The 23,296-nt window shown below is 41.6% G+C and overlaps 8 protein-coding genes and 1 non-coding gene across 9 annotated transcripts, besides 1 other annotated feature; 5 read left to right on the top strand and 4 right to left on the bottom strand.

Moving 5' to 3' along the window:
* The first annotated feature begins 260 nt into the window (after window positions 1-260).
* On the top strand, window positions 261-1,187 carry BEWA_045290 (conserved hypothetical protein). The gene is made up of 4 exons (XM_004831460.1): window positions 261-434; window positions 591-842; window positions 904-1,019; window positions 1,054-1,187. Exons 2-4 carry the CDS (start codon window positions 621-623, stop codon window positions 1,151-1,153), a joined length of 438 nt encoding a protein of 145 aa, XP_004831517.1. The 5' UTR covers window positions 261-434; window positions 591-620; the 3' UTR covers window positions 1,154-1,187.
* Window positions 1,085-1,149: a sequence feature (CT-rich).
* On the bottom strand, window positions 1,163-1,995 carry BEWA_045280 (conserved hypothetical protein). Its single transcript, XM_004831459.1, has 4 exons — window positions 1,728-1,995; window positions 1,639-1,692; window positions 1,483-1,590; window positions 1,163-1,448 (listed from the first exon to the last, which is right to left on the bottom strand). The coding sequence occupies exons 1-4, from the start codon at window positions 1,824-1,826 to the stop codon at window positions 1,170-1,172; spliced, it is 540 nt and encodes a 179-aa protein (XP_004831516.1). The 5' UTR covers window positions 1,827-1,995; the 3' UTR covers window positions 1,163-1,169.
* A 621-nt stretch (window positions 1,996-2,616) lies between these two features.
* On the top strand, window positions 2,617-3,580 carry BEWA_045270 (TBC domain containing protein; the record flags this gene model as incomplete). Its single annotated transcript, XM_004831458.1, has 5 exons — window positions 2,617-2,977; window positions 3,011-3,087; window positions 3,120-3,229; window positions 3,263-3,443; window positions 3,479-3,580. 5 exons carry the CDS (start codon window positions 2,617-2,619, stop codon window positions 3,578-3,580), a joined length of 831 nt encoding a protein of 276 aa, XP_004831515.1.
* An 8-nt stretch (window positions 3,581-3,588) lies between these two features.
* On the bottom strand, window positions 3,589-6,630 carry BEWA_045260 (trehalose-6-phosphate synthase, putative; the record flags this gene model as incomplete). Its single annotated transcript, XM_004831457.1, has 1 exon — window positions 3,589-6,630. The coding sequence occupies one exon, from the start codon at window positions 6,628-6,630 to the stop codon at window positions 3,589-3,591; it is 3,042 nt and encodes a 1,013-aa protein (XP_004831514.1).
* Window positions 6,631-7,520: 890 nt separating this feature from the next.
* Window positions 7,521-7,604, top strand: BEWA_045250. The gene has a single exon. It is a non-coding gene; the product is annotated as a tRNA-Leu (tRNA).
* A 239-nt stretch (window positions 7,605-7,843) lies between these two features.
* BEWA_045240 (conserved hypothetical protein) lies at window positions 7,844-10,028 on the bottom strand (the record flags this gene model as incomplete). Its single annotated transcript, XM_004831456.1, has 3 exons — window positions 7,844-8,033; window positions 8,067-9,886; window positions 9,921-10,028. 3 exons carry the CDS (start codon window positions 10,026-10,028, stop codon window positions 7,844-7,846), a joined length of 2,118 nt encoding a protein of 705 aa, XP_004831513.1.
* Window positions 10,029-10,978: 950 nt separating this feature from the next.
* On the top strand, window positions 10,979-12,457 carry BEWA_045230 (conserved hypothetical protein; the record flags this gene model as incomplete). The annotated part of the gene is made up of 6 exons (XM_004831455.1): window positions 10,979-11,147; window positions 11,182-11,747; window positions 11,783-12,064; window positions 12,098-12,167; window positions 12,201-12,334; window positions 12,371-12,457. 6 exons carry the CDS (start codon window positions 10,979-10,981, stop codon window positions 12,455-12,457), a joined length of 1,308 nt encoding a protein of 435 aa, XP_004831512.1.
* A 250-nt stretch (window positions 12,458-12,707) lies between these two features.
* BEWA_045220 (splicing factor subunit, putative) lies at window positions 12,708-13,919 on the top strand (the record flags this gene model as incomplete). Its single annotated transcript, XM_004831454.1, has 1 exon — window positions 12,708-13,919. Exon 1 carries the CDS (start codon window positions 12,744-12,746, stop codon window positions 13,917-13,919), a length of 1,176 nt encoding a protein of 391 aa, XP_004831511.1. The 5' UTR covers window positions 12,708-12,743.
* Window positions 13,920-14,269: 350 nt separating this feature from the next.
* Window positions 14,270-15,727, bottom strand: BEWA_045210 (hypothetical protein; the record flags this gene model as incomplete). The annotated part of the gene is made up of 1 exon (XM_004831453.1): window positions 14,270-15,727. One exon carries the CDS (start codon window positions 15,725-15,727, stop codon window positions 14,270-14,272), a length of 1,458 nt encoding a protein of 485 aa, XP_004831510.1.
* Window positions 15,728-23,296: the final 7,569 nt, after the last annotated feature.

Here is a 23,296-nt window from a genome sequence, read left to right as displayed (position 1 = left end):
CGACAGAAACTTAATATCCACCCAGAATAAAGAGCTTGTCGTTACTTTCACATTCCGTTTGTGATATTCAAGCTAGAAACGCTCCAGTCGTCGTCGTTGGAATCATAAGGTCTCCTACTAACGGTTGTGCGCAGAAGAAACCTCGCAAAATCCTGCAATGGGTCATATAACTGAGCTCGTTTGTGGATGCAAACTGGAGGATTTATAAAAGTGTCCGTTTGTCCTTTTCCGGGACTAGGCCCAGGTGGGGGAAAACGAAAGGGCGCTTAATCTCAGTTTAAGTCGCCTGGACGCAAAGTGTCGCCATTTACGGCCTTCTTGACGTTTCATAGTTTTAACCTGTCGATTGTGGAGGTATACGGCGCCCGCAGAGATTTATAGGCCAGGGTTACTCTCTCAGCTTGGCAGTTTCATTAAACTCCAAAATGGCACAGGTACATTTTACTCGGATGGTTGATTTGGCGTATACCAGACGTGGCGCGATGTATGGGCCATTGAGGTCGATTTTGGCCTCGCTGTGTTTGGTCGAGAACCAGTATTGTTGTTTATTGAGCTCACTCATTAGCAGTTTATACAGCATTGCCTTGTAGGAATGCGCGTAGCAAAGCCCTGGTAATCGAATGTATGTCAGCCTAGCACTGGTCCTGGCCTTACTGTACACTCTTCGGTCTGGTCGTTCTCTCAAGTACTCGTTTGTATCTCCCCGCGTGAACAGTCGTTCTTGCAACATACTGGAAACCAGGGCACTTACTGGACCGACAAAGATCTACAGGACCGGTTCTATAGTGGAGTTTAGAGGCGGTTCTACGTTTCTAGTACAACTCGATTCCTCCAGCAAGAGGGTAAGTTTTGCTATATACCATTCAACGTGATGCTTTAAAACGCATCTAAAAACTCATGCAGGTTCTCTGTGATCTGGGAGGTAGGTGTATAAAGAGGAGGATTCGAGTTGACATCAATACCAAGGTAAAGGTGGAATTCGACCTCATTCATCCAACCAGAGGAAGGATTGTGGAACGGTATGTTTCTTGTCCGCATGAAACAAGTCTACAGACTCAGTGCCAAGATCCCCAAGGTAAAAGTAGAGGAAAAGAAAAAGGAGGAGGAAATCGAGGAAGAAGAGGACGACTACGACTACGAGGAGGAAGAATAGCTTGTAAATGTATAGTTCAAGTTTTATTATCAGCGTACATTTTTAAAATACGTAAAACAGTGACAAATGGGTCACTATTTCCAACCTCTTCGACAAGCATAAATAGCCTTTGCCTTTGACCATTTTCGAAATGTTCAATCATTACAAAGCGACTCCTTTCGTTCCTGGTGAGTGTATCAATAGTCTTGTTTTGCATCATGTTCTCGTCACTAGAGACATCATCAAAATTGTAAATGCCGTCAACGCTGGACAGGGGAATCTCTTGGAGATGCTTTCCAGTCTTGATACAAAGTACCTGAGTATTTTATACATTTGGCGAGAGCAATTACCTCTAGCTTACTGTCAAGCTTGTAGCTCGACTCCAGCTTTTTACCATCGTCTAGTGATATTCTGATGCATCCAATATAGTTTTGTGCGTTTGATGCGAACATGGAAACCTGCAGAATGTGTACATGAAAACCTCCGTGTACAAGAGGAATACAAACCAGTTGTTTCAGCTCTTCCTTTCTACATTCATCATCCTTTGGCCCATCAAAATGCTGAATTCAGGGTTAGAATTAAAAACATTGCAAACCTCCTCATAGTCGTTTTCGCGCTTTGGAATACAACTACCCAGGATCAAATTAACGGTCTCAGAGACCTTTGAGATTAGTGTACTTGCACAATTTTCCATATTTTGCAGAGTTTGTTCGCTTATTGCGTCGGAATCTCGAGATTGGAGCCTGGGCTGTACCTAGTCCCTTTTCATCGCAGATCTTTGTTGTTTTGACCTACAACCTTGGTTTTTAGTCCTTTGGTTGTAAAAATTTGTAAAGTTAGCCACAAATGGCGAAATGTGTAATGGTCACGTACCCGTTACTTTGTCGTGTGTACCATGAGATGTATGGAGTGTGTTTAGAGGTTTTGAATTTGTTAATATGCAGTTTGTCGTTTTGTAAATACCAGGGACAGAGATGGGCAGATCCATGACTACCCCTTTGGATCTCGTGCTTCTCTCGTTTTCCACCGACTGACTTTTGGTCATTGAGATACTTAGAGGCCAGAAACCATCTACACACGCACTAAAGTTTACCGGGGAGTGATTTTATCGAAGTGAGAAATTTCCCCGGGAACATGAGTCTATATTCTCTCCTCCGACCTTCATTTTCTCACCGCTTTCTCGTCTCTTTTCTCATCGTTTTCTCGTTCTGTATAATCAACCTTTTTGGAGCCATAAGATCTACATTTAGATATAAATCGCAATTTATCATTTTAGGGGTCTGAACGTCAAAATTTTGGCTCTTGTATTGCCTCGCATAACCGTAAAATTTTTGGTTCCATTTTGTAGGCTTTTGTCTTGTGTTCATATAGTTTGTGTATCATTACGCCATCCTTTGCATGCATGTGCACTTGCTGAGACCGAGAAAATGAGAATCTATTGGACCCCCAAAAAATCGAAAAGTCAGACCCATGGCAGCTCTACTATGTCTGGCTTTAGCCAAAACTCTATAAACGATGCAAAAAGAGGTCATAAAACCGGTTTAATCAAGAAGATGATACTGGACGGAATTCCTGAATATGGACGTGCCGAAGTGTGGAAGTCTTTGGCAAAAACCAGAGCATATAGAGGTAAGCATTTCGTCAATCCACCAAATTTCGCAGAAAATTTGCCAAAGGAAATATATAGACACCTGCTGAGTTTCGGTAACCCAGAGACTGACAAGGAAATTCTAAAGGACATTGAGAGAACTTTCCCAAACTGCCAAGTCTTCAAAAAATCCCAGCACGTCAGGAAGTCCCTGTTCAACATTCTACACGCATATTCTCTATTTAACCCGGATATAGGTAGGTTTTGTTGTATATTTTATCAATGCGCAGGATACTGTCAGGGAATGAGCTTTATAGCGGGGATATTGCTTCTCTACATGAATGAAGAGGATGCATTTTTTACCATGGTAAGTTTGCTACTTTAATAAAAACCCTCCAGATTAGTATTTTGGAGAAAAATAACCTGAAGAAATTCTTTTCACCTGGAATGGAAATGGTGGATAGGTTTTGCTACAGACTGGAAAAACTCATAAAAATTAAATTACCAAGGTATGGCTACTGCAAATTTAAACCAACATGCAGGCTCTATAAGCATTTCAAGTTGAATAACATAACAGTGGATTTGTTTGGGGTTCGCTGGCTACTCACTATTTTCAGTTATGACCTTACTCCGGAGGCTGTTGCGCCAATCTGGGATATTTTCCTTTTGCTGGATAAAAATCCAGTACTTTCAATTGCCATTGGAATATTAGAAATGATAGAGGTACGATACATTTGCGAAATAGCAAATATGCACAGACGCACTTGCTTTCTCTGAACCAAGACAAAATTCTAATCACACTGCAAAATCTTACACCACATTTAAACACTCAGAACCTAGCTAAAATGCTAATTGAATAATATACACATTATTTAGAGCATTTCGCCATTGACGAAAGTAACTCTGCGACCTCTAGATAGTCATTTAGATAGTAGTGAGCCTTGCTTGGTCTTTTTCCAACGGTACAGGAAATGTATTTTGCGTTTCCCTGAGATTGTGGATGAGGGTCTGAATGCATATCCAATGGTTTTATGCTGTATTGACTCTCAGAGTGTCCAACTGGCGTGGTTTGGTCATGGACCTCATCAGGGCCTTTTCCTAGATCTGGTCTAGCGTTACAAACCCATGTGTATAGTGTGTTTAGGGCCTTGTACATTTCTTCATCTGACCTGTCATCACCAACACATAAAACAAAATCAAAGTCGCCATAAAGGGCAGAATATTTCTTAACAACGTGTAAAAGTGCACTTCCCTTATTTATTCCCTTTAATTTTACTTCAACATGACTCTTTCCCCTGTGAACTTCGACTGGAAATCCTGTCATTACTTCACTTAGAGCTGGATACAATTCGTTTGCTTGTATTGCACCAAATTCTGTGTCAGAATGATGGTACTGGAATATAACTGCACTCCCAATAACGTCCAAATAACTACCAGGTGTACGTTGCACATATTCTCCGAGGAACTGAGTAGCGGCATCTTTCCATTCTCCCGACGAAGAATGCTGCATGTGTTGCCATTCGTCCCCAGTTATGGCAGGGAGTTTGTAGTTGTATCCATGTTCCGCACACAAACCTACATTTTTTATGTCTCCAAACCATGAATCCATGATTTTTCTACCTCTGCAACTAATCAGAACAACGACATTACGTTTATCGGCTGCCAATTCTTTTATACTCTCTAAATTTACGTCTAAGGGTGCGCTATGCAATTTTATTTGCTGTTTCCTTTCCCTGGTTGACCTGGCATATATATCGGACAAACTTGAAGATAGTGTACCCTCACAATCCAAAAAGATTAAACGGCGCTGTGCATGCTCAAAGTGCTTTAGTAGATAATCTGTATCTAAAAGCTTAAAGTTTGCTGAAAATGAGCATGTCTTGTATGTTCTCCCAAAACCCCAAGTTAAATGGAACATATCCTGTTTCTTCCTAGCATATGAAAGTTCCTTTAAGAGGTCTTCAACCCAAGTGATTGTATCATTACCTTCTATATAGTCAACATCCCTGCTACAACTTTCCATACGATCCTCTAAGCTTAGAGACATTGCAGTATCCAAAGCACTCATAACCCTTTCTATATGCCATGGATTTACCCTAACGGCTGATAGTAGCGTTTTGCTAAATCCAGTAAATTCGCTCACAATTGCACATGCTGGCATACCTTTGCGACATAAAATGTATTCAAAGGCACAGAGATTTATACCACCGCGAATAGAAGTATCCATAAAGCAGTCAGCTGCCATAAAGAGCGCATATTTTTGCTCATATGTGATGTTTCTATTTAATATGATATGTGTCGTGTTAAATTCCGCGTTAATTGAATTTGCAAGATCCTTTAGCTTAAAAAGCACATCAAGTCTACCCTCCCATAACGTATCCAAGGTACAAATATGCTGCACCAAAAGTATCTTGCCACGCGCACTCGGATAATCCTGCAAGAATCTCTTAAAGGCTCTGAATTTGAGTATAAGCCCGGAAAGTATCGTATCTCTGTCAACAGATGCAACAATGAAGCGATTTGGCCATTTTTCTTTAATTTCTCTAACAAGTCCGGGGACGGGTGTACCTGGCCCAATCTTCTCCATCAAAAGGTCTGGTTGTATATGTGCATGACTCATTCTGACCATTACTTGACGACCATTATATTCTATTCCAATAGTTCCACCTGCGGAGAAGCTGTGGTCTAACCCCAATATTCTTTTGCAGGACGTTAAAAATTGCCTAGCAAACTCAAAGTAATGAAACCCAATCAAATCAGAACAAAGCATACTACGCAAAATTTCTTCCCTTACAGCGATTGATGCAAAAAGTGAGTATGATGGAAAAAGAGCGTGCATAAACATTGCAATATTGGCAGTTTTGCACTTTCTTGTTATAAAATGAGGAACCATTAAAAGCTTATAATCGTGTACCCAAATAGAATCATTTCCCGATATGCACTGTGCTGCTGTATATGCGTACTGTTTGTTCACTTTTAGATATGATTGCCACAGTTCCCAATCAAATTCCTTTTGCTCTGCAATATCCCACAGTCCTATATTATAAAATAGGTTCCACATGTATGTTTTACAAAATTTCAACGAGTGCTTTATGTCTAGCTTTGGTATAAACACTGGAATACAATCATGTTCTGCTAAAAGTTGACGTATCTTTTCTTGCTCCTCCTCAGTAAATTCAATCTTGTTATCCTGTTCATGTTGAGAGTCACGTTTAGCACCTCCATCCGCAGAATCACTTCGTCTTGTCCTGCTTCTCAATTCTGGAGTACCTACACCACCAAAATTAGGTGAATCAAGGTCCTTTTCCGTTGCAAGCGTAACGGAACATGATCCTACAAACTTCATTCTGCTTGTGTACCTGTTCCTAAGTTGCCACAACGCAGCAGTTAGCGGCGTGTTACTGTCCCTTATACCAAATTCTCCATCACCCTTTCTATAGATTTGAATGGGCAATCGCGATGTTACAAAATAGACCGTTTTATTTGGATCCGATTCATACTTGAACTTCTGATCAGCTTTAGCGTCATCAGAAACGTTTGAAGGCATAAGTGTCTTTTTATTTTCATCGTTTGAGTATGTGGAACACTCGGATCGGTAATATCCATCATCATCTTCGATTATCATTTCGTTTCCAGTGGGCTCTATATACCGCTCCATTTCATCATTCCAACGCATGAATTCATCCTTTACATTTAAAACAGCGTATTTATACGTCATACGCTCCTTGAGAGGCAAGTATACTGGGAAAAGTGAGTTCCAGACATCTTCAACTGTATCGCTTTGCACCAGGCTATGGCTGCGTTTGATGTCCCAATTTCCTAGTCGTTCATGGGCTCCTACGACAACTACTCTCTGCCCATACTCCAGCTGCGCTCTACAGCGAAAGTGAACCGCAGTGTAATACACCATTGTCGTTAAACGACGATACCCCGAGTATGAGGCGGGTTTGGGCTATATCTAAGTAAATTTGTACTATTATTGACGCTTTACGAACGAAAAGACGTGCAATAAACGGTTTTATACGCCAAACAGATTCTACATTATGCACAGCTCGAAAAGCAAAGGTCCAGGACCAATGTGTTGATACAAATTGAAAATATAGAACAAAAATCTATTAATAGTGTATCGGGGTCATGAAATACGATGGTATTTGACGTACTAGGCGCCAGAGCTGGCTGGGGGATTGGGGGTCTAAGGCCATCATTTGCGCTTTTTGTCCTCACACCTTAAACTCTGGCCTTTGAGTGTAAAGAAGCTAAACTCTCAGTGTCACCTGCGGATTGGCTGACGTATGGCTGTCAAAACGTCTCCATGATGACCGTTTGAAGCTCTAAATCGTCTACTGCATAATGTATCGCTCTAAATCCTCACGTAGCTACAGGCGACCTGCAATCTTCTCTTCAGAAGCTCCACTCGGGGTCTGTTTTTCCACCTTACGCGGTAGACAATCTCGAGGTTTGTGGGCTTTTTACCCGAAATGTCCAGGCTAATCGACCTCTTCTCGGGAGATATATCTGCAGCGATGCTACACATAAGTCCACATACATACCTTTTGTCGTCTCTACCGGCCTTTTCCTGTATAAACGCCGGCTGTGTACCTGGACCCATTCGTTTCTCTTCGCCCCGCATCTCTTGAGAAATTTATCCCTAGGAGTGATGTTGGGGGTCTCAGTGGATTTGTGTTCACAGGTGCCCTTGTTTAAGCCTATTGAAGCTCGAATGAGAGAACAAAATATCTCGTACGATGGATTCCCAGCTATATACGTGTGTATGAAGTGTAAATTTCCTGCCGGTAGGTAGCACGGATGGCCGAGCGGTCAAAGGCGCCAGACTCAAGTTCTGGTGGGCGAGAGTCCTCGTGGGTTCAAATCCCACTTCGTGCAATCTCTCTTTTTTGAGTTTTTTCCCATGAAAATTTAATATTTCATCCTTTAATGTATTCACACGGCAATTTCATTGGCATAATGTAGATTCACGCGCAGATGTACGATAAATAGACCGTGAGCAGTCACAGAATAGACAACTTTTAGCACAAAGCACTAAAATTTCTAGTTTTTCAATATAGGCGCCTTTAATAATATACAAACAATCAATAATGTGCATAAACTCGGTACAATCCATGTTAAAGGTCGAAATAGTTCACCAGGACCTCCAAGGATAGTGAATGGCTCATATATTCAAACTTACGTGATAGTAACGAGTCTGGACTTGCCTTTAGCATTTCTACTACTTCGCAAAGTTTGATATCGTCTCCGGAATCGAGTAGCAATTGTGCCTTTTTAAAGAAAGTCCCGGTTTCACTTGCGGTACTCCTAAACGCATTTAATCAAATCAGCAGGGCTTACTTTATGGGTTGGATATCCTCCGGATCGACCTGCTCTTCTTGTGCACCGGACAATGCATTACAGCTTGGCACAATTTCTTTTATACTTAGCTCCTCTGATATGCCTTCCTTGTTTCGCATATATTCCATTATTTCTTTGGCCATTTGAAACTGCTCGACATATTTTGGGCTTTCTGGGTCTATCACTTCAATCTGAATCTGGTTCTTACTCTTTACTATTTCGCCCTTATCCATCAACATCATCTGGTGTAGATATCTGATATCAATCTTGAGTGTGATTAGGGAAAATATAATAGCATTTGTTGCCTCTGAATCGAGCTCTGCAAAGTTTCTGCAACAGTCTTCCATAAGATTTGAGAAGAATATCTTATAGCTATTCTCATTTGCCTGGGGATTTATCATGTTTAAGGATTCTTCAAGGCCTGCAATAATCTTCTTTCCTCCATGGCTCGATATACTTTTGTACTCGTACGACGTAAAGTTTGGTTCGCCAGCACAAGTTAACCCAGATACCAAGTACTTGTAAATGACTGATAAAATGTCAATGCTGTTAGGTCTGTATGTTTTTGCACCTATCTTTACGATGTACTTCAAGTATTCGTAAATGTTGCTCGTAGGCTCTTCCTCATCATCGTCGAGACTGTCTCCGTACTTTAGAATTTCAGCTGTATTATGAGACATGGAATATGAACAACCAATCAAAATAAGTCCTTTCCTGTCTATCAAATGCAACATTCTCAGACTCTTGTAAATTATACAATTGAAATATGCTACAATGTCCATAGGCACAAGCATTAGTGCATTGAAAAACGTTTTAAGTAACTTTATAGGAATTTCTTCGAATTTTTCCACAAACCTAATGAATAGTCTCTTTGTGAATAGATCATTTTTCTGAAAGTTGAATTTAGAGTTCACAAGGCCCCAAAGTAGATGTACAGCAAATTCCGGAGCTATTATCTCAATATAGTCATGTATAATCACAGTAATCTTTTGCACAGTTAATGAATCCGATTCTCTTGCTGAATTTATGAGAATAATGAGGTCTTCTGGTGATAAAGTTTCCAATATTGAAACGTTGCCCAGACTGGATATGTACTCGCTGATATCCTCATGCGGCAATATCTCCATTTGTTCGCATAGATATAGTACATGTATTAGTTTTGAAGCATTTTCACTATAAAATTCCAAAAATTCGTTGCATAATATAACTAGTAGGTCGTGAAATTTTGCATGCAGATTAAAAATGCAGATGGACCATAGCAGAGATATGATTGTATGAGAATCAATTATTCCCATTTTTTCTTTGGATATTTCCATCAGCTTTGCCTTTCGATCTCTTTGTAGCTTTAGTGCAGTTTCATCTGTTACATTATGGTCGACAAGTATTGGAGCAGACAAATAGGCCCAAATCCCGCCCCTATTTACATCTTTGTGTAGATAATTTTTTATAATAGAAATAGGCACTTTTGAAGATTCCTTTTGTCTTTTAACATGTGCTTTAAGTCCTGAAGCAAGACCCAGTGATAAGTACTGGGCCACTTCTCCATACTTGGGTTTATACTCTGCATACTGTGATGGATCCTGATCCAATAGTGAATAACCATAAAACTCTGGCGGTTCGTAGCATGTTTTAAAATTGTGGGAAAGTATTTGCATCTCTATGTTTCCCTTGGTTCGTCTTCTTAAGACCAACATGCATGTGTTATCATCACTTGTTGGAAGTGATTCTACCAAGGGTGTTACCTCATATTCTCTCTCATTTATTGAGCGAAAAACACAGTGTGAAAATATGTCATTAAATAATCCAACTATAACTTGTTCCTGGAGGAGATGTAAGATACCAGTAGAGACTTACCGTGAATGTACTCGGAGCCTTTACTATGCTTTCTGTCCTTGTCAGTGCTTCTTGTGATGCAGACACTGGTTCTTTGCTACCCCTTTCTTTAAATCTTCTGAAGAACATTGTGAAGTATGATGTGTTCTAGAAGTGAGAAGTCCTTGTGGAATGTATAGCAGAATCCTGAGATTACGGTGAATACAGAAGAAAACTTTTGCAAAATTGCATGTAAGGAAAGGGCTTAGATCGTTGAATATACTTTGCGTTGCTTTTTCCTAAATCTGCCTAGAGTTATGCAGAGTTTGCAAAACTTGTCCAGCGGATTCTTAAAGTAGAAGCGGAGTACCAACTATGGGCTATGCATAACTTTTGGAGATAATCAGCAGAGCTCCGAAAATGTCAAGAAATCGTTTGTACATCTCAAGGCGTCTCCAAATTACAGATCAAGTACATTCGGGATGTCGTGATTTTCGCAGCAATGAATTGAGATTAACGAATTGCAATCGCAGTAATATCGATTAATTTCACTTATTTATGGCAAAATTTCCATTTATAAACCGGTAATTGGTGGATATCGTCGCATCCTATTGTACTCGACATAAATGGTTCCTTATATGCAATGTGTAGAATAGTTACTGTTAAAATGGCTAAAATATAGATGGAAAAGTAGGATTCTGTTGGAGATTTGGCCAAATGTCGTCATTTAGAGATACGTAGGTGTAGAACTCTGATTGCACCAACGCAGAGCTGCTAGTCCACAAATGGCAAATCTTCATGGTTAATACATGAAATTGAGCCTTTTAAGGTAGAGAAGATGGGACAATTGTGCCTCTCGGATCAGAGTTCCCATTTGGGAGTGCCCTCGCATCTGCGCAGTCGTATTTCAGAAACATCTGGACGATCCATCTCTTATACCCAAAGCTTTTAATCGCAACATATATGTGGGCTGCTCTACCGTCCTTCTATGTATATACTACGTCCTCTACACATGTTCATGATCGAATAGTCAACAATACTGAATTATAGCGCGAATTTTTACGATCTAGTTACACATATTGCATAATTTTAACACAAGAATGAACGATTCCTCATCTTGTTGTGATATACCGGTTTTTATCCTCGCCGGAGGGGAGTCTGACAACTTTTCTAAGCTTGGAAGTACACTAATAAAGGCTCTGTTGAAGATTGGGACCAAAACACTTCTGCAAAACACTATAGATAACTTAGTTGTGTCTGGGTTTAAAGGTAAGGTGTCCATACTCATCCTGAACTGCCATAGATTTGAGAATTATCACGAATGATGAGCTTTCCGCATCGATACAGGATCACGTAATTACATGCTCCAAGGATTGGGAGTCATATAATCCGAGTATTGAAGTTCATGGGATTTCCTTTTGCGATCACCAAGGAACCACTGATGCCGTACGTGCCTTTGCAAAGTCTACAGACACTCCTTTCATGGTTGTTCCATGTGATTTTTATGGAAAATTTGATTTCAAAGCGGTTGCAAGGGAACATTTCAGGAGCAAGAGATTATGTACCATTGCACTGGTAGAGAGTGAAAAGAAGACCGTCGATAACCAACTTGCCCTTGGCGGATGTGAAGTTGAAACCTGGGACTACAAGTACAGAGTTATATCGACTTTAGACGAATCAAAGGGGCAAATTGTTGGAATATCACAGGCAATTTCAGTTGAAAGCGGTGAGAAACACGAGATATTCAAATGGCATTCCTTGAAACACCAACATTGTGTGATACTCCGCAATCTGGTTGACGTGCACATTTATGTGTTTTCCAATGACATATTTAAAATGTTTGGCGTCTATAAGAATTCAAGTATTAGGGTACGTTGAAGTTTGCAATTGATGTATATAAACAGCTCGATGTTATCCCATTTATCGTAAAAATGCAAGAAACGCCAGTTCTTAAGGTATGCATTGATAGTGGAGATTTACCTGGTCAAACTGATGAAATTTATGATAAGCAGTGGAAGCGTCATGAACTTGACAATGACTTTGATGACACAAGGGTCTTTTACTTTATTGGCTCCGGAGACTCATTTAAGATATCCAGAGTAAACAGTATAGATGCATTCTACCTTGCAAATATGAGGGAATGCACTTCAAAATCAGCTAGCGCATCTGGAAGCAAAATTACAAAGGTTTGTTCATCTATTGCTATTCACGACTTGTAGGCAAAGAACACAATTTCAGGGGAAAATCCAAATGTGGACTCTACAGCCAGCATCAAGAACTGTGTTTTTGGTACGTGTTAATCCTCAAAAACATCATGAATAGGTGATAACGTACAAATTGGCGCAAATGCAAAAGTAACAAATTGCGTGGTGATGGATGGATGTAAACTAGAAGGCGAGGTTACTCTAGACCGATCTGTCATTGGTAAATCAGTGACTGTCGGTGAAAAGTCAAAGGTTCGTCTACGTTTTACTCGATACACTTACACACAGCTCAAAAACGTTGTCGTATTATCCGACTATGTCATTCCAAAGGAGACGCTGATCGACAGGGACTATTTGCCCCCGTTTATAGAATAATAGTAGATTAAATATATGCTGCGTTATACCTAGTAGGTAAAGGTGCGTAATATAATGGCTTTTGCACAAATCTCTCCACAACTCTGCTATCGTGAGCCATTCCCTTGCGTGTTGCCCGAAAAGCCCATGTAAATACTTAAAATTTTAATGTATAAAAAAATGATTCGTGCACAGCCGACGAAATATAGAAAAGTTCGCCATTAGAATCTCGGCCCCCACCCTATCCCGCGGTTTAGGAGTCCAGTGCGTAGGCACACTTTCTTTGCAAAGTAACTGTGTTTAGGAAATGGATAGATACTCTGGCGGACATTTACAACCACATCAAGAGCCAAGTCGCTACGAGAGGAGGCGCAGAGATCGTTCATCTAGCAGAGGGGACCGCGACAGATACAGGCGCGACCGTCATTACGGCAGACGTAGATCTCGGTCTAGGAATTACGAACGGAGAGATGAACGGGACAGGCGCAGGTCTAGGGAAAGGTCCAGGTCGAGAAGCAGAAATAACACCGATCCAGAAGAAGAGCTTTTATTGAACAGAGATATTTCAGAGAGCCATGCCAGGTCTAGGGCTGCGGAAAGGAGGCGTAGGAAGGCACAAGCAGAATGTATTAGAAGAGCAGGTGGTTTTCAAAAACTAGCTGATCAGGAAGGCCATCAAACTGTGCGCCTATTCTGGGATGGGTTTCAATGGGTCGCAAAGAGTGCACAAACGACAATCCTAGGTGGAGATCCAGCCCTCATGAATTCCACAAGGAAACTAAGAAGGTTATACTTTGGCAATCTACCAATTCACATGGGATTGACCGAAACTGGATTCCAAAATCTGGTCTGGAACGAAATGAGAAATCGCAATTTCTGTAACGATCCAAATGTATCGCCTGTATTATACGTTTGGTTTGCCAAGGATAAGGGAAACTATGGTTTTGTGGAATTTGCAACAGTAGAAGAGACTGAGAGGGCACTAACAATGGATGGAATGAGCTGTATGGGAGTGCAGTTGCGGGTTTCACGACCTAATGACTACTCATCGACGTCTATGAAGAGTGCAATGCAACAAGCTGTTATGCCCATACCAACAATGACAACAAGTAGCATAAACGATAACTTTAAAGGATGCTACTTGCATATCGTTCAGATTGTATTACCAGAGTCTATTGAAGCAGAAGTTGAATATCTCGACGTTCTTGATGATGTAAAGGAGGAATTTGAAAAATATGGAAAAATTAAAAGTGCTGCAATCGTGATTCCTAAACACAAGGAGAGCATTGCTAGTCAATTCGAGGTTGGAGATATTCTCGTGGAATTTTTAAACAATGAATCACTTGTTTCATGCGTACAGAATATGTCAAACAGGAAGTATGAAAATAGACCTATTCAAATGCAACCACTCGAACAAGAGGTTTACGATGCAGTTGCAAGGCCCATAATTTTCGATTTGGAACAAATGGATAGACCAGAATAATCGCTAATTCTTTAAAAACCTTATACATATATACTCTACATTTTTTACAGCTTACCTATGTTATAATGGTTCTTTGTCGTTGTTAGTACCTACTCTAGACTCTTGGTGGTACATTAGATTCACTGGTAGTCTTGGTACTCTATAGAAGGGAGACTACTGGCTCACCATGGTACCCTTGAATCAGGAGTGTACAGAGGAACAAGAGTAGGTTGTGGGAGTACTCTCAAGACATGTACCCTTATAAGAAAACGAGTAATGTTATACATCAATAGTTAAGGTTAGAGACTCCCTAGTCCTGCCTACTGAGAAGAGAGGAGTATATAGGGGGAGTCTCATTCTGACACGGACCATTAAACTAGAGTCGCGAGTACAGACCATAGTTTCCATGTACCAAATCCTGCAGCACCTGCACCCACTCCAGGTTTAGCAACTTGCAGGGATGCCTTAATGATTTTATCCATACTGTATTTCTTATCTTTCAGTTCATTAATTCTATCTACTTCCTTCCTCAGATCTTCCTCACTAGGCCGAGTGCCTAAGTTAAGAAATGCGTACCATGAGTTTTCCTTAGTTGTACTAGGTCTGCCGTAGTATATATATCTGGTATAATGAATCCCACTTTCAAGTATTTGAACAGCAAGTTCAACCAAGTCAAGTTTATCTTCACTCTCAGTACTAGCATCTTTGTCATAGTAGGCCGTAATGCTAATCAAGGGATAATCAGAACTTATACCTTTTAGAACCTTGCTCTTATGTTTGACTTCGGTAAGCATAAATAGTTGGCCATTCAGAGAGTGCTCAAGTATAGAATAGATATCCCCAGTAATGGCTTCAACAGTTATGGATATACCTGTAATACTATCGGAATATTTATCTATCTTAGATAAATCCGGGGTAAGTTTAGGGTAATATTCCTTAAGGTCTAGGAGCTCTTTGATTTTATTCCTATAGTGACTAGTATCTCTAGGATCAGGTATCAAATTCGGGGATACTTCACTCCAAGTGTTGCCATCACTAGCATTTCTTCTGAACCATCTTTCTGGTCTTTGTTGGTAGGCAATGAGAAGAGGCTTACCAGTAAACTGTCTCCAGTAGACAGATATAAACTGGGCACCTTTAACAGGTGGGAGTCCAACTTGATAATTATCTTTGTCCTTAAAGCCAGAAACTGAGATTGAGGACGAAGAACCAGGATGTCCAATAGTGTGTGAGTAGTAGTGATAATGGTCATGATCAGGTGGATCAAGATAGCTTACCGTAATTCTCTGATTACAAACTGGACAGTAGTAACCAATACCATACGAGGTAGTTCCGCGAAGCTTGTACGAGATATTTACAGTATGGACTCCATTCTTGCAGTTCTGCCTGTCAAGCCTATCCTTTAAATTACTATTATTTATACCCCCTTGTTTAGTCCAATAGTTTGGGTTCTCAGGAGTGGACGTATAGTATTCTTCATCAATACCAAGTTTAACAAGTTGAAGTAGAAGGGGTTTATCATATTTATCATCCCCTGACCAGTAGTAGACTGCCACCTCTGTGACATTGGAATATCCAGAAGGGTTAGGAAGCACATTCTGAGGAGTGTCTCCCTTCTTAATCCCTTTAATCTTTACAACTTGGTCTTCTGGTCTGTGCTCTAGTTTCTTGTATCCAGGAGCTTTTGGAAGATTTTCGGTGAGGATTACAATTATCCCTTCTTTACCATCTTGATAATAATATTCATTATTTTTATCACCATCCTCTTCTAGGTCATGTTTTCCAGGCACTTTGCTGATATCGATAGCAGCTTCATATTGGCCAACCATACTGAATCCTCACCTCTTCCACTTCTCAACTGATATGAAGATTGTCAGTATAGATGAGTAATGATCAGTGCACAAGGATGACTATTGACAATAAACAATACGCAATAGGTATGACAGAAGGCTAACAAAAGGTCTACTGAATGGGTAGAAGAAGATCATGCAAGGGACTCTATGTATGTATATTAAGAATAAGGACGATGATGGGGATCTTTCTGTCCTCGGAAGAGGTAATCTCTTCATTGCTAAAGCTTATGTTTAGTATACATATTCTTTAGGATAAATTGTGTCGAGAGTTCAAGATTTCTCGGTTCCATAGAAATGTGTAGGGTGGAAAGAATGAAGAGGTACTGAGAAGACTCATTCCTACAAGTATAATGGGAGATTCTACATTCAAATTAGACTGTCATATGGTCATTCTGCATACATGGATGGTTTATCCATGGAAACACTGGTACTACTATCCCGAGTAGTAGAACATTCTTCCTTACCTTCAGTATTTAAGCTGGTATTTCCCAAGGTGTCTGCATAATGCTACCCTTAGATCATGCTACAGACTCTTCTGGCACGACTGTAGAATGGTACTACCATACCCCGAAGGGGAGTGAAGAACTACCCCTACCGGGTAGGAATAGAGAATCTCCCTCTGGTCAGTAGAGACTACTAGTAGGAAGAGCTCCTGTTAGTCGCTCAGGCTCCCATACTCCGTATACTCGCCATACCCCTACGGGGAGGATACTCATTCAGACCCTTCACTGACGGATAATCAATGAGTAGAAAAGGCGGAGTGAAACGACATTATTATGAATCTCTTTGGAGGACTTGAAAGTTGAGAAATCGGGCTAAAGTGTGTACAGCTAGCTGAATGAATGCGAACTACGGAGTAGTGAGCATAGTGAAATGTCCCGAAGAATGAGGGACTAGAGCGAACAAGCGACTAACAGGAGCTCTGCAGCGACCTCTGGGAGCCTAAGGAAGAGTAGGATTAAGGTCATCACTGGAGTGCAACGGAAGGAAGAATGACCTACCATAGGCTTTAGCCGGAGGGAGATTCTTCTTCACTAGTGGTGATAACCACTTCGTGGTACCATTCCTATGAGACTCTTCTATAGACTCTTATGGAGACCAGTCATTCATGCATGTTAGTCTCTATGAGACTCTAGCAAGTCTTCCCCATTAGTGTCTCCTAGTCTCCATAGAATGCCTAGTATCCCCGAAGGGGATGATACTCTCATGAAGAGACTTCCCCGAAGGGGTGGGAAGAATGTCCATTAAAAGTCTCATGAAAAGTCTACACTCTATCGAGTGAAAACAGTACCCCCTACCGGGGAATGGTCGCCTAAAGACACTCCCCAAGAGTCCATTAAAGAGACTCATGAAGAGACTCATGAAGAGTCTATGGAGTGAGGAAGAGCTCCTGTTAGTCGCTCAGGCTCACTCTGTTCGCCTGGTCGCCATCTGGGGATAATTACCCCCCGATCCACCGAGTGGTAGTTATCCGGGCCAAGTCAAGTAAATGTTGGGTTTTGGACACTTTTAGCAGTCTCCCGACTATGAGAAATTTCTGATTTTCAAGGCGTTAAATCCCAAAAACCATGTGTTTCTTTTTGCAACTTGTGACTGTGGGGATCGGCATTTTAAAGGCTAAAAAAATGAAAATTCCCAAACTGATTCAAAATTCTTAACAGGTGACAGATAGACAGGACTATTCTTCACTCCGTAGGAGTGTTAGTCTTCTTCGGAGACTCTTTATTCCCCCGTAGGGGAGGTGGTGTAGTACCCCGTAGGGGTAGTACTACCTATCCTTCAGGGGGGAGTAGTCTTCCCATGGAGACTCCATTCTCCTAGGAGTACCTACCCCACATGCATGCAGTATTCCTTCCCCGGAGGGAGATTCTCTAGTACTCCTTCGGAGACTCTTGGGGGGTGAGTATCTTCTGCCCTGTTGGGCAGTGTTTCCCTTCTAGGTACCTCATAGAGTCTCTTCCTTTCCCGTAGGGGAGATTCTCTATTCCACCTTCGGGGATAGTATCTTCATGAGACTCTTTAATGGACTTCTTTGGGAGTATCATATGATCATGGTTCATACTCCATATGGAGTATCCTGTTAGAGATTCTCTAGTACCCATTCTGGTCTGCATACTGAGCATTTTCCACTCCATGGGGAGTCTATAGACATTCTTTTACCCCTTCGGGGGGTGAGTATCTTCATGAGACTCTTTAATGGACTCTTTGGGAGTATCATATGATCATGGTTCATACTCCATATGGAGTATCCTGTTAGAGATTCTCTAGTACCCATTCTGGTCTGCATACTGAGCATTTTCCACTCCATGGGGAGTCTATAGACATTCTTTTACCCCTTCGGGGGGTGAGTATCTTCATGAGACTCTTTAATGGACTCTTTGGGAGTATCATATGATCATGGTTCATACTCCATATGGAGTATCCTGTTAGAGATTCTCTAGTACCCATTCTGGTCTGCATACTGAGCATTTTCCACTCCATGGGGAGTCTATAGACATTCTTTTACCCCTTCGGGGGGTGAGTATCTTCATGAGACTCTTTAATGGACTCTTTGGGAGTATCATATGATCATGGTTCATACTCCATATGGAGTATCCTGTTAGAGATTCTCTAGTACCCATTCTGGTATCCAGTGAGTACAGATGCATTCTGGTATCCAGTGACTACAGATGCATTCTGGTATCCAGTGACTACACATCATTCTGCATAGTACCTCTCTATTCCATAGAGAATTCTCTATCCATGATCTCCATACTGAGCATCCATACAGAGTAGTATCTAGAGACACTATGATCACCATGCATGGTCAACCTAGTATTCAGTGAGTGCAGGGTCATTGTAACCACGTAGTGGTCAGTGGTATGGTCAACTGAACATGATGGGTGGCACACTATGCATGATCCACCATCTACATAGTATGACTACACATGCATTAATGCATGCCAGTATGTGCAGGTTCTCTCTATGGATTACCATGTTCTACCAGATACTCCAGTGCATGACCACTATGTACAATGAGTACTCACTCTGCATTACATGAGTAGTAAACACTCACTTTGTATAGGCATCTTACAGACTCCACAATGGTCCATTGAGTGATGAGTATACTCCATAAGTCTCCACTATGTCACCATAATGTCTCCATTAGGTACTCATGGTTACCACAGTCACTATGGTCCACAAACATGGAGTTACTCCCTATGGAGTAAGTCTCCACTCCCCGGAGGGGATCATTCTTCACTCGATAGAGTGTAGACTTTTTATTAGTATCTCTGAGAGTATCATGCCCGGTAGGGGTACTATCTTCTGCCCTGTTGGGCAGTGTTTCCCTTCTAGGGATCATTCTTCCCACCCCTTCGGGGATACTAGGCACTCCAGTGAGTGGAGTACTCACACTACCAGATGCCCATACCAGATACCGTAGTGGGAGCTGAATGGTCACCTAGCTCATCTATTACTTCGTTCACATTCTATACATGCTCTACCACTCTCCTACTGTCTCCATGTTAATACTCACCAGTACCATGACTGAATGTTGTACAGTGGTCAGGTAACCAGACACCCCTCCAGGCATCACTCACAAAGTAGTCACATGCCATGTCACCAATTCCAGACTTGTGAACACCCTGGGAGATGGTCTCTCATCTCCATACTACATACAGTCACCTCACCATGCATACTTACAACTCATCCAGTCATAGTACTGACATTAAAAACTACACCCTAGCCTAGGTATAATACAGATATACTCACCCTCACTATGTGGTTACCACACCACTACACCGTAGGTGACATGTTCAATATGGATGACAGTCTGTATGAATGTTCATTATCCCCTGCAAGGGGACTACTCATTATGGTCACCATGCAATACCAGATACCAACACATATCCAAAACTCATACAATACACACTTACAAAAGATGTAATGGTATGGTGTATTATCAGTTATGTTACAATAGTAGATACCATGTACTACTATAAAAGTGGGTGTATCAGAAATGTAACATTGTGAACACTAGTAATACGAGTTCCTCATCTTGTGGTCACCAATAGTTATACTACCATACTATTGAATAATTGTGGAATCATGGTACTAACATATTGTTACTATATAGTGAGACGAGATGTATCCATGGTAACGGATATGTAATAGGTTACTAACCCAGATTAGTGATGTCACACTTTCACAATGTGAAGGGTACCTTCTACATACTAGTTACTCAGTATACACCATACCATTACATCTTTTGTAAGTGTGTATTGTATGAGTTTTGGTTATGTGTTGGTATCTGATATTGCATGGTGACCATAATGAGTAGTCCCCTTGCAGGGGATAATGAACATTCATACAGACTGTCATCCATATTGAACATGTCACCTACGGTGTAGTGGTGTGGTAACCACATAGTGAGGGTGAGTATATCTGTATTATACCTAGGCTAGGGTGTAGTTTTTAATGTCAGTACTATGACTAGATGAGTTGTAAGTATGCATGGTGAGGTGACTATGTAGTATGGAGATGAGAGACCATCTACCAGGGTGTTCACAAGTCTGGAATTGGTGACATGGCATGTGACTACTTTGTGAGTGATGCCTGGAGGGGTGTCTGGTTACCTGACCACTGTACAACATTCAGTCATGGTACTGGTGAGTATTAACATGGAGACAGTAGGAGTGTGGTAGAGCATGTATAGAATGTGAACGAAGTAATAGATGAGCTAGGTGACCATTCAGCTCCCACTACGGTATCTGGTATGGGCATCTGGTAGTGTGAGTACTCCACTCACTGGAGTGCCTAGTATCCCCGAAGGGGTGGGAAGAATGATCCCTAGAAGGGAAACACTGCCCAACAGGGCAGAAGATAGTACCCCTACCGGGCATGATACTCTCAGAGATACTAATAAAAAGTCTACACTCTATCGAGTGAAGAATGATCCCCTCCGGGGAGTGGAGACTTACTCCATAGGGAGTAACTCCATGTTTGTGGACCATAGTGACTGTGGTAACCATGAGTACCTAATGGAGACATTATGGTGACATAGTGGAGACTTATGGAGTATACTCATCACTCAATGGACCATTGTGGAGTCTGTAAGATGCCTATACAAAGTGAGTGTTTACTACTCATGTAATGCAGAGTGAGTACTCATTGTACATAGTGGTCATGCACTGGAGTATCTGGTAGAACATGGTAATCCATAGAGAGAACCTGCACATACTGGCATGCATTAATGCATGTGTAGTCATACTATGTAGATGGTGGATCATGCATAGTGTGCCACCCATCATGTTCAGTTGACCATACCACTGACCACTACGTGGTTACAATGACCCTGCACTCACTGAATACTAGGTTGACCATGCATGGTGATCATAGTGTCTCTAGATACTACTCTGTATGGATGCTCAGTATGCAGACCAGAATGGGTACTAGAGAATCTCTAACAGGATACTCCATATGGAGTATGAACCATGATCATATGATACTCCCAAAGAGTCCATTAAAGAGTCTCATGAAGATACTCACCCCCCGAAGGGGTAAAAGAATGTCTATAGACTCCCCATGGAGTGGAAAATGCTCAGTATGCAGACCAGAATGGGTACTAGAGAATCTCTAACAGGATACTCCATATGGAGTATGAACCATGATCATATGATACTCCCAAAGAGTCCATTAAAGAGTCTCATGAAGATACTCACCCCCCGAAGGGGTAAAAGAATGTCTATAGACTCCCCATGGAGTGGAAAATGCTCAGTATGCAGACCAGAATGGGTACTAGAGAATCTCTAACAGGATACTCCATATGGAGTATGAACCATGATCATATGATACTCCCAAAGAAGTCCATTAAAGAGTCTCATGAAGATACTATCCCCGAAGGTGGAATAGAGAATCTCCCCTACGGGAAAGGAAGAGACTCTATGAGGTACCTAGAAGGGAAACACTGCCCAACAGGGCAGAAGATACTCACCCCCCAAGAGTCTCCGAAGGAGTACTAGAGAATCTCCCTCCGGGGAAGGAATACTGCATGCATGTGGGGTAGGTACTCCTAGGAGAATGGAGTCTCCATGGGAAGACTACTCCCCCCTGAAGGATAGGTAGTACTACCCCTACGGGGTACTACACCACCTCCCCTACGGGGGAATAAAGAGTCTCCGAAGAAGACTAACACTCCTACGGAGTGAAGAATAGTCCTGTCTATCTGTCACCTGTTAAGAATTTTGAATCAGTTTGGGAATTTTCATTTTTTTAGCCTTTAAAATGCCGATCCCCACAGTCACAAGTTGCAAAAAGAAACACATGGTTTTTGGGATTTAACGCCTTGAAAATCAGAAATTTCTCATAGTCGGGAGACTGCTAAAAGTGTCCAAAACCCAACATTTACTTGACTTGGCCCGGATAACTACCACTCGGTGGATCGGGGGGTAATTATCCCCAGATGGCGACCAGGCGAACAGAGTGAGCCTGAGCGACTAACAGGAGCTCTTCCTCACTCCATAGACTCTTCATGAGTCTCTTCATGAGTCTCTTTAATGGACTCTTGGGGAGTGTCTTTAGGCGACCATTCCCCGGTAGGGGGTACTGTTTTCACTCGATAGAGTGTAGACTTTTCATGAGACTTTTAATGGACATTCTTCCCACCCCTTCGGGGAAGTCTCTTCATGAGAGTATCATCCCCTTCGGGGATACTAGGCATTCTATGGAGACTAGGAGACACTAATGGGGAAGACTTGCTAGAGTCTCATAGACACTAACATGCATGCATGAATGACTGGTCTCCATAAGAGTCTATAGAAGAGTCTCATAGGAATGGTACCACGAAGTGGTTATCACCACTAGTGAGGAAGAATCTCCCTCCGGCTAAAGCCTACGGTAGGTCATTCTTCCTTCCGTTGCACTCCAGTGATGACCTTAATCCTACTCTTCCTTAGGCTCCCAGAGGTCGCTGCAGAGCTCCTGTTAGTCGCTTGTTCGCTCTAGTCCCTCATTCTTCGGGACATTTCACTATGCTCACTACTCCGTAGTTCGCATTCATTCAGCTAGCTGTACACACTTTAGCCCGATTTCTCAACTTTCAAGTCCTCCAAAGAGATTCATAATAATGTCGTTTCACTCCGCCTTTTCTACTCATTGATTATCCGTCAGTGAAGGGTCTGAATGAGTATCCTCCCCGTAGGGGTATGGCGAGTATACGGAGTATGGGAGCCTGAGCGACTAACAGGAGCTCTTCCTACTAGTAGTCTCTACTGACCAGAGGGAGATTCTCTATTCCTACCCGGTAGGGGTAGTTCTTCACTCCCCTTCGGGGTATGGTAGTACCATTCTACAGTCGTGCCAGAAGAGTCTGTAGCATGATCTAAGGGTAGCATTATGCAGACACCTTGGGAAATACCAGCTTAAATACTGAGGATAAGGAAGAATGTTCTACTACTCGGGATAGTAGTACCAGTGTTTCCATGGATAAACCATCCATGTATGCAGAATGACCATATGACAGTCTAATTTGAATGTAGAATCTCCCTCAAGAAGGGAGCATATATG

The sequence above is a fragment of the Theileria equi genome, assembly GCF_000342415.1.
Source record: "Theileria equi strain WA chromosome 4 map unlocalized gcontig_1105316255041, whole genome shotgun sequence".
NCBI classification, from domain to species: Eukaryota; Apicomplexa; class Aconoidasida; order Piroplasmida; family Theileriidae; genus Theileria; species Theileria equi.
This window is presented reverse-complemented; position numbering and strand designations above follow the sequence as displayed.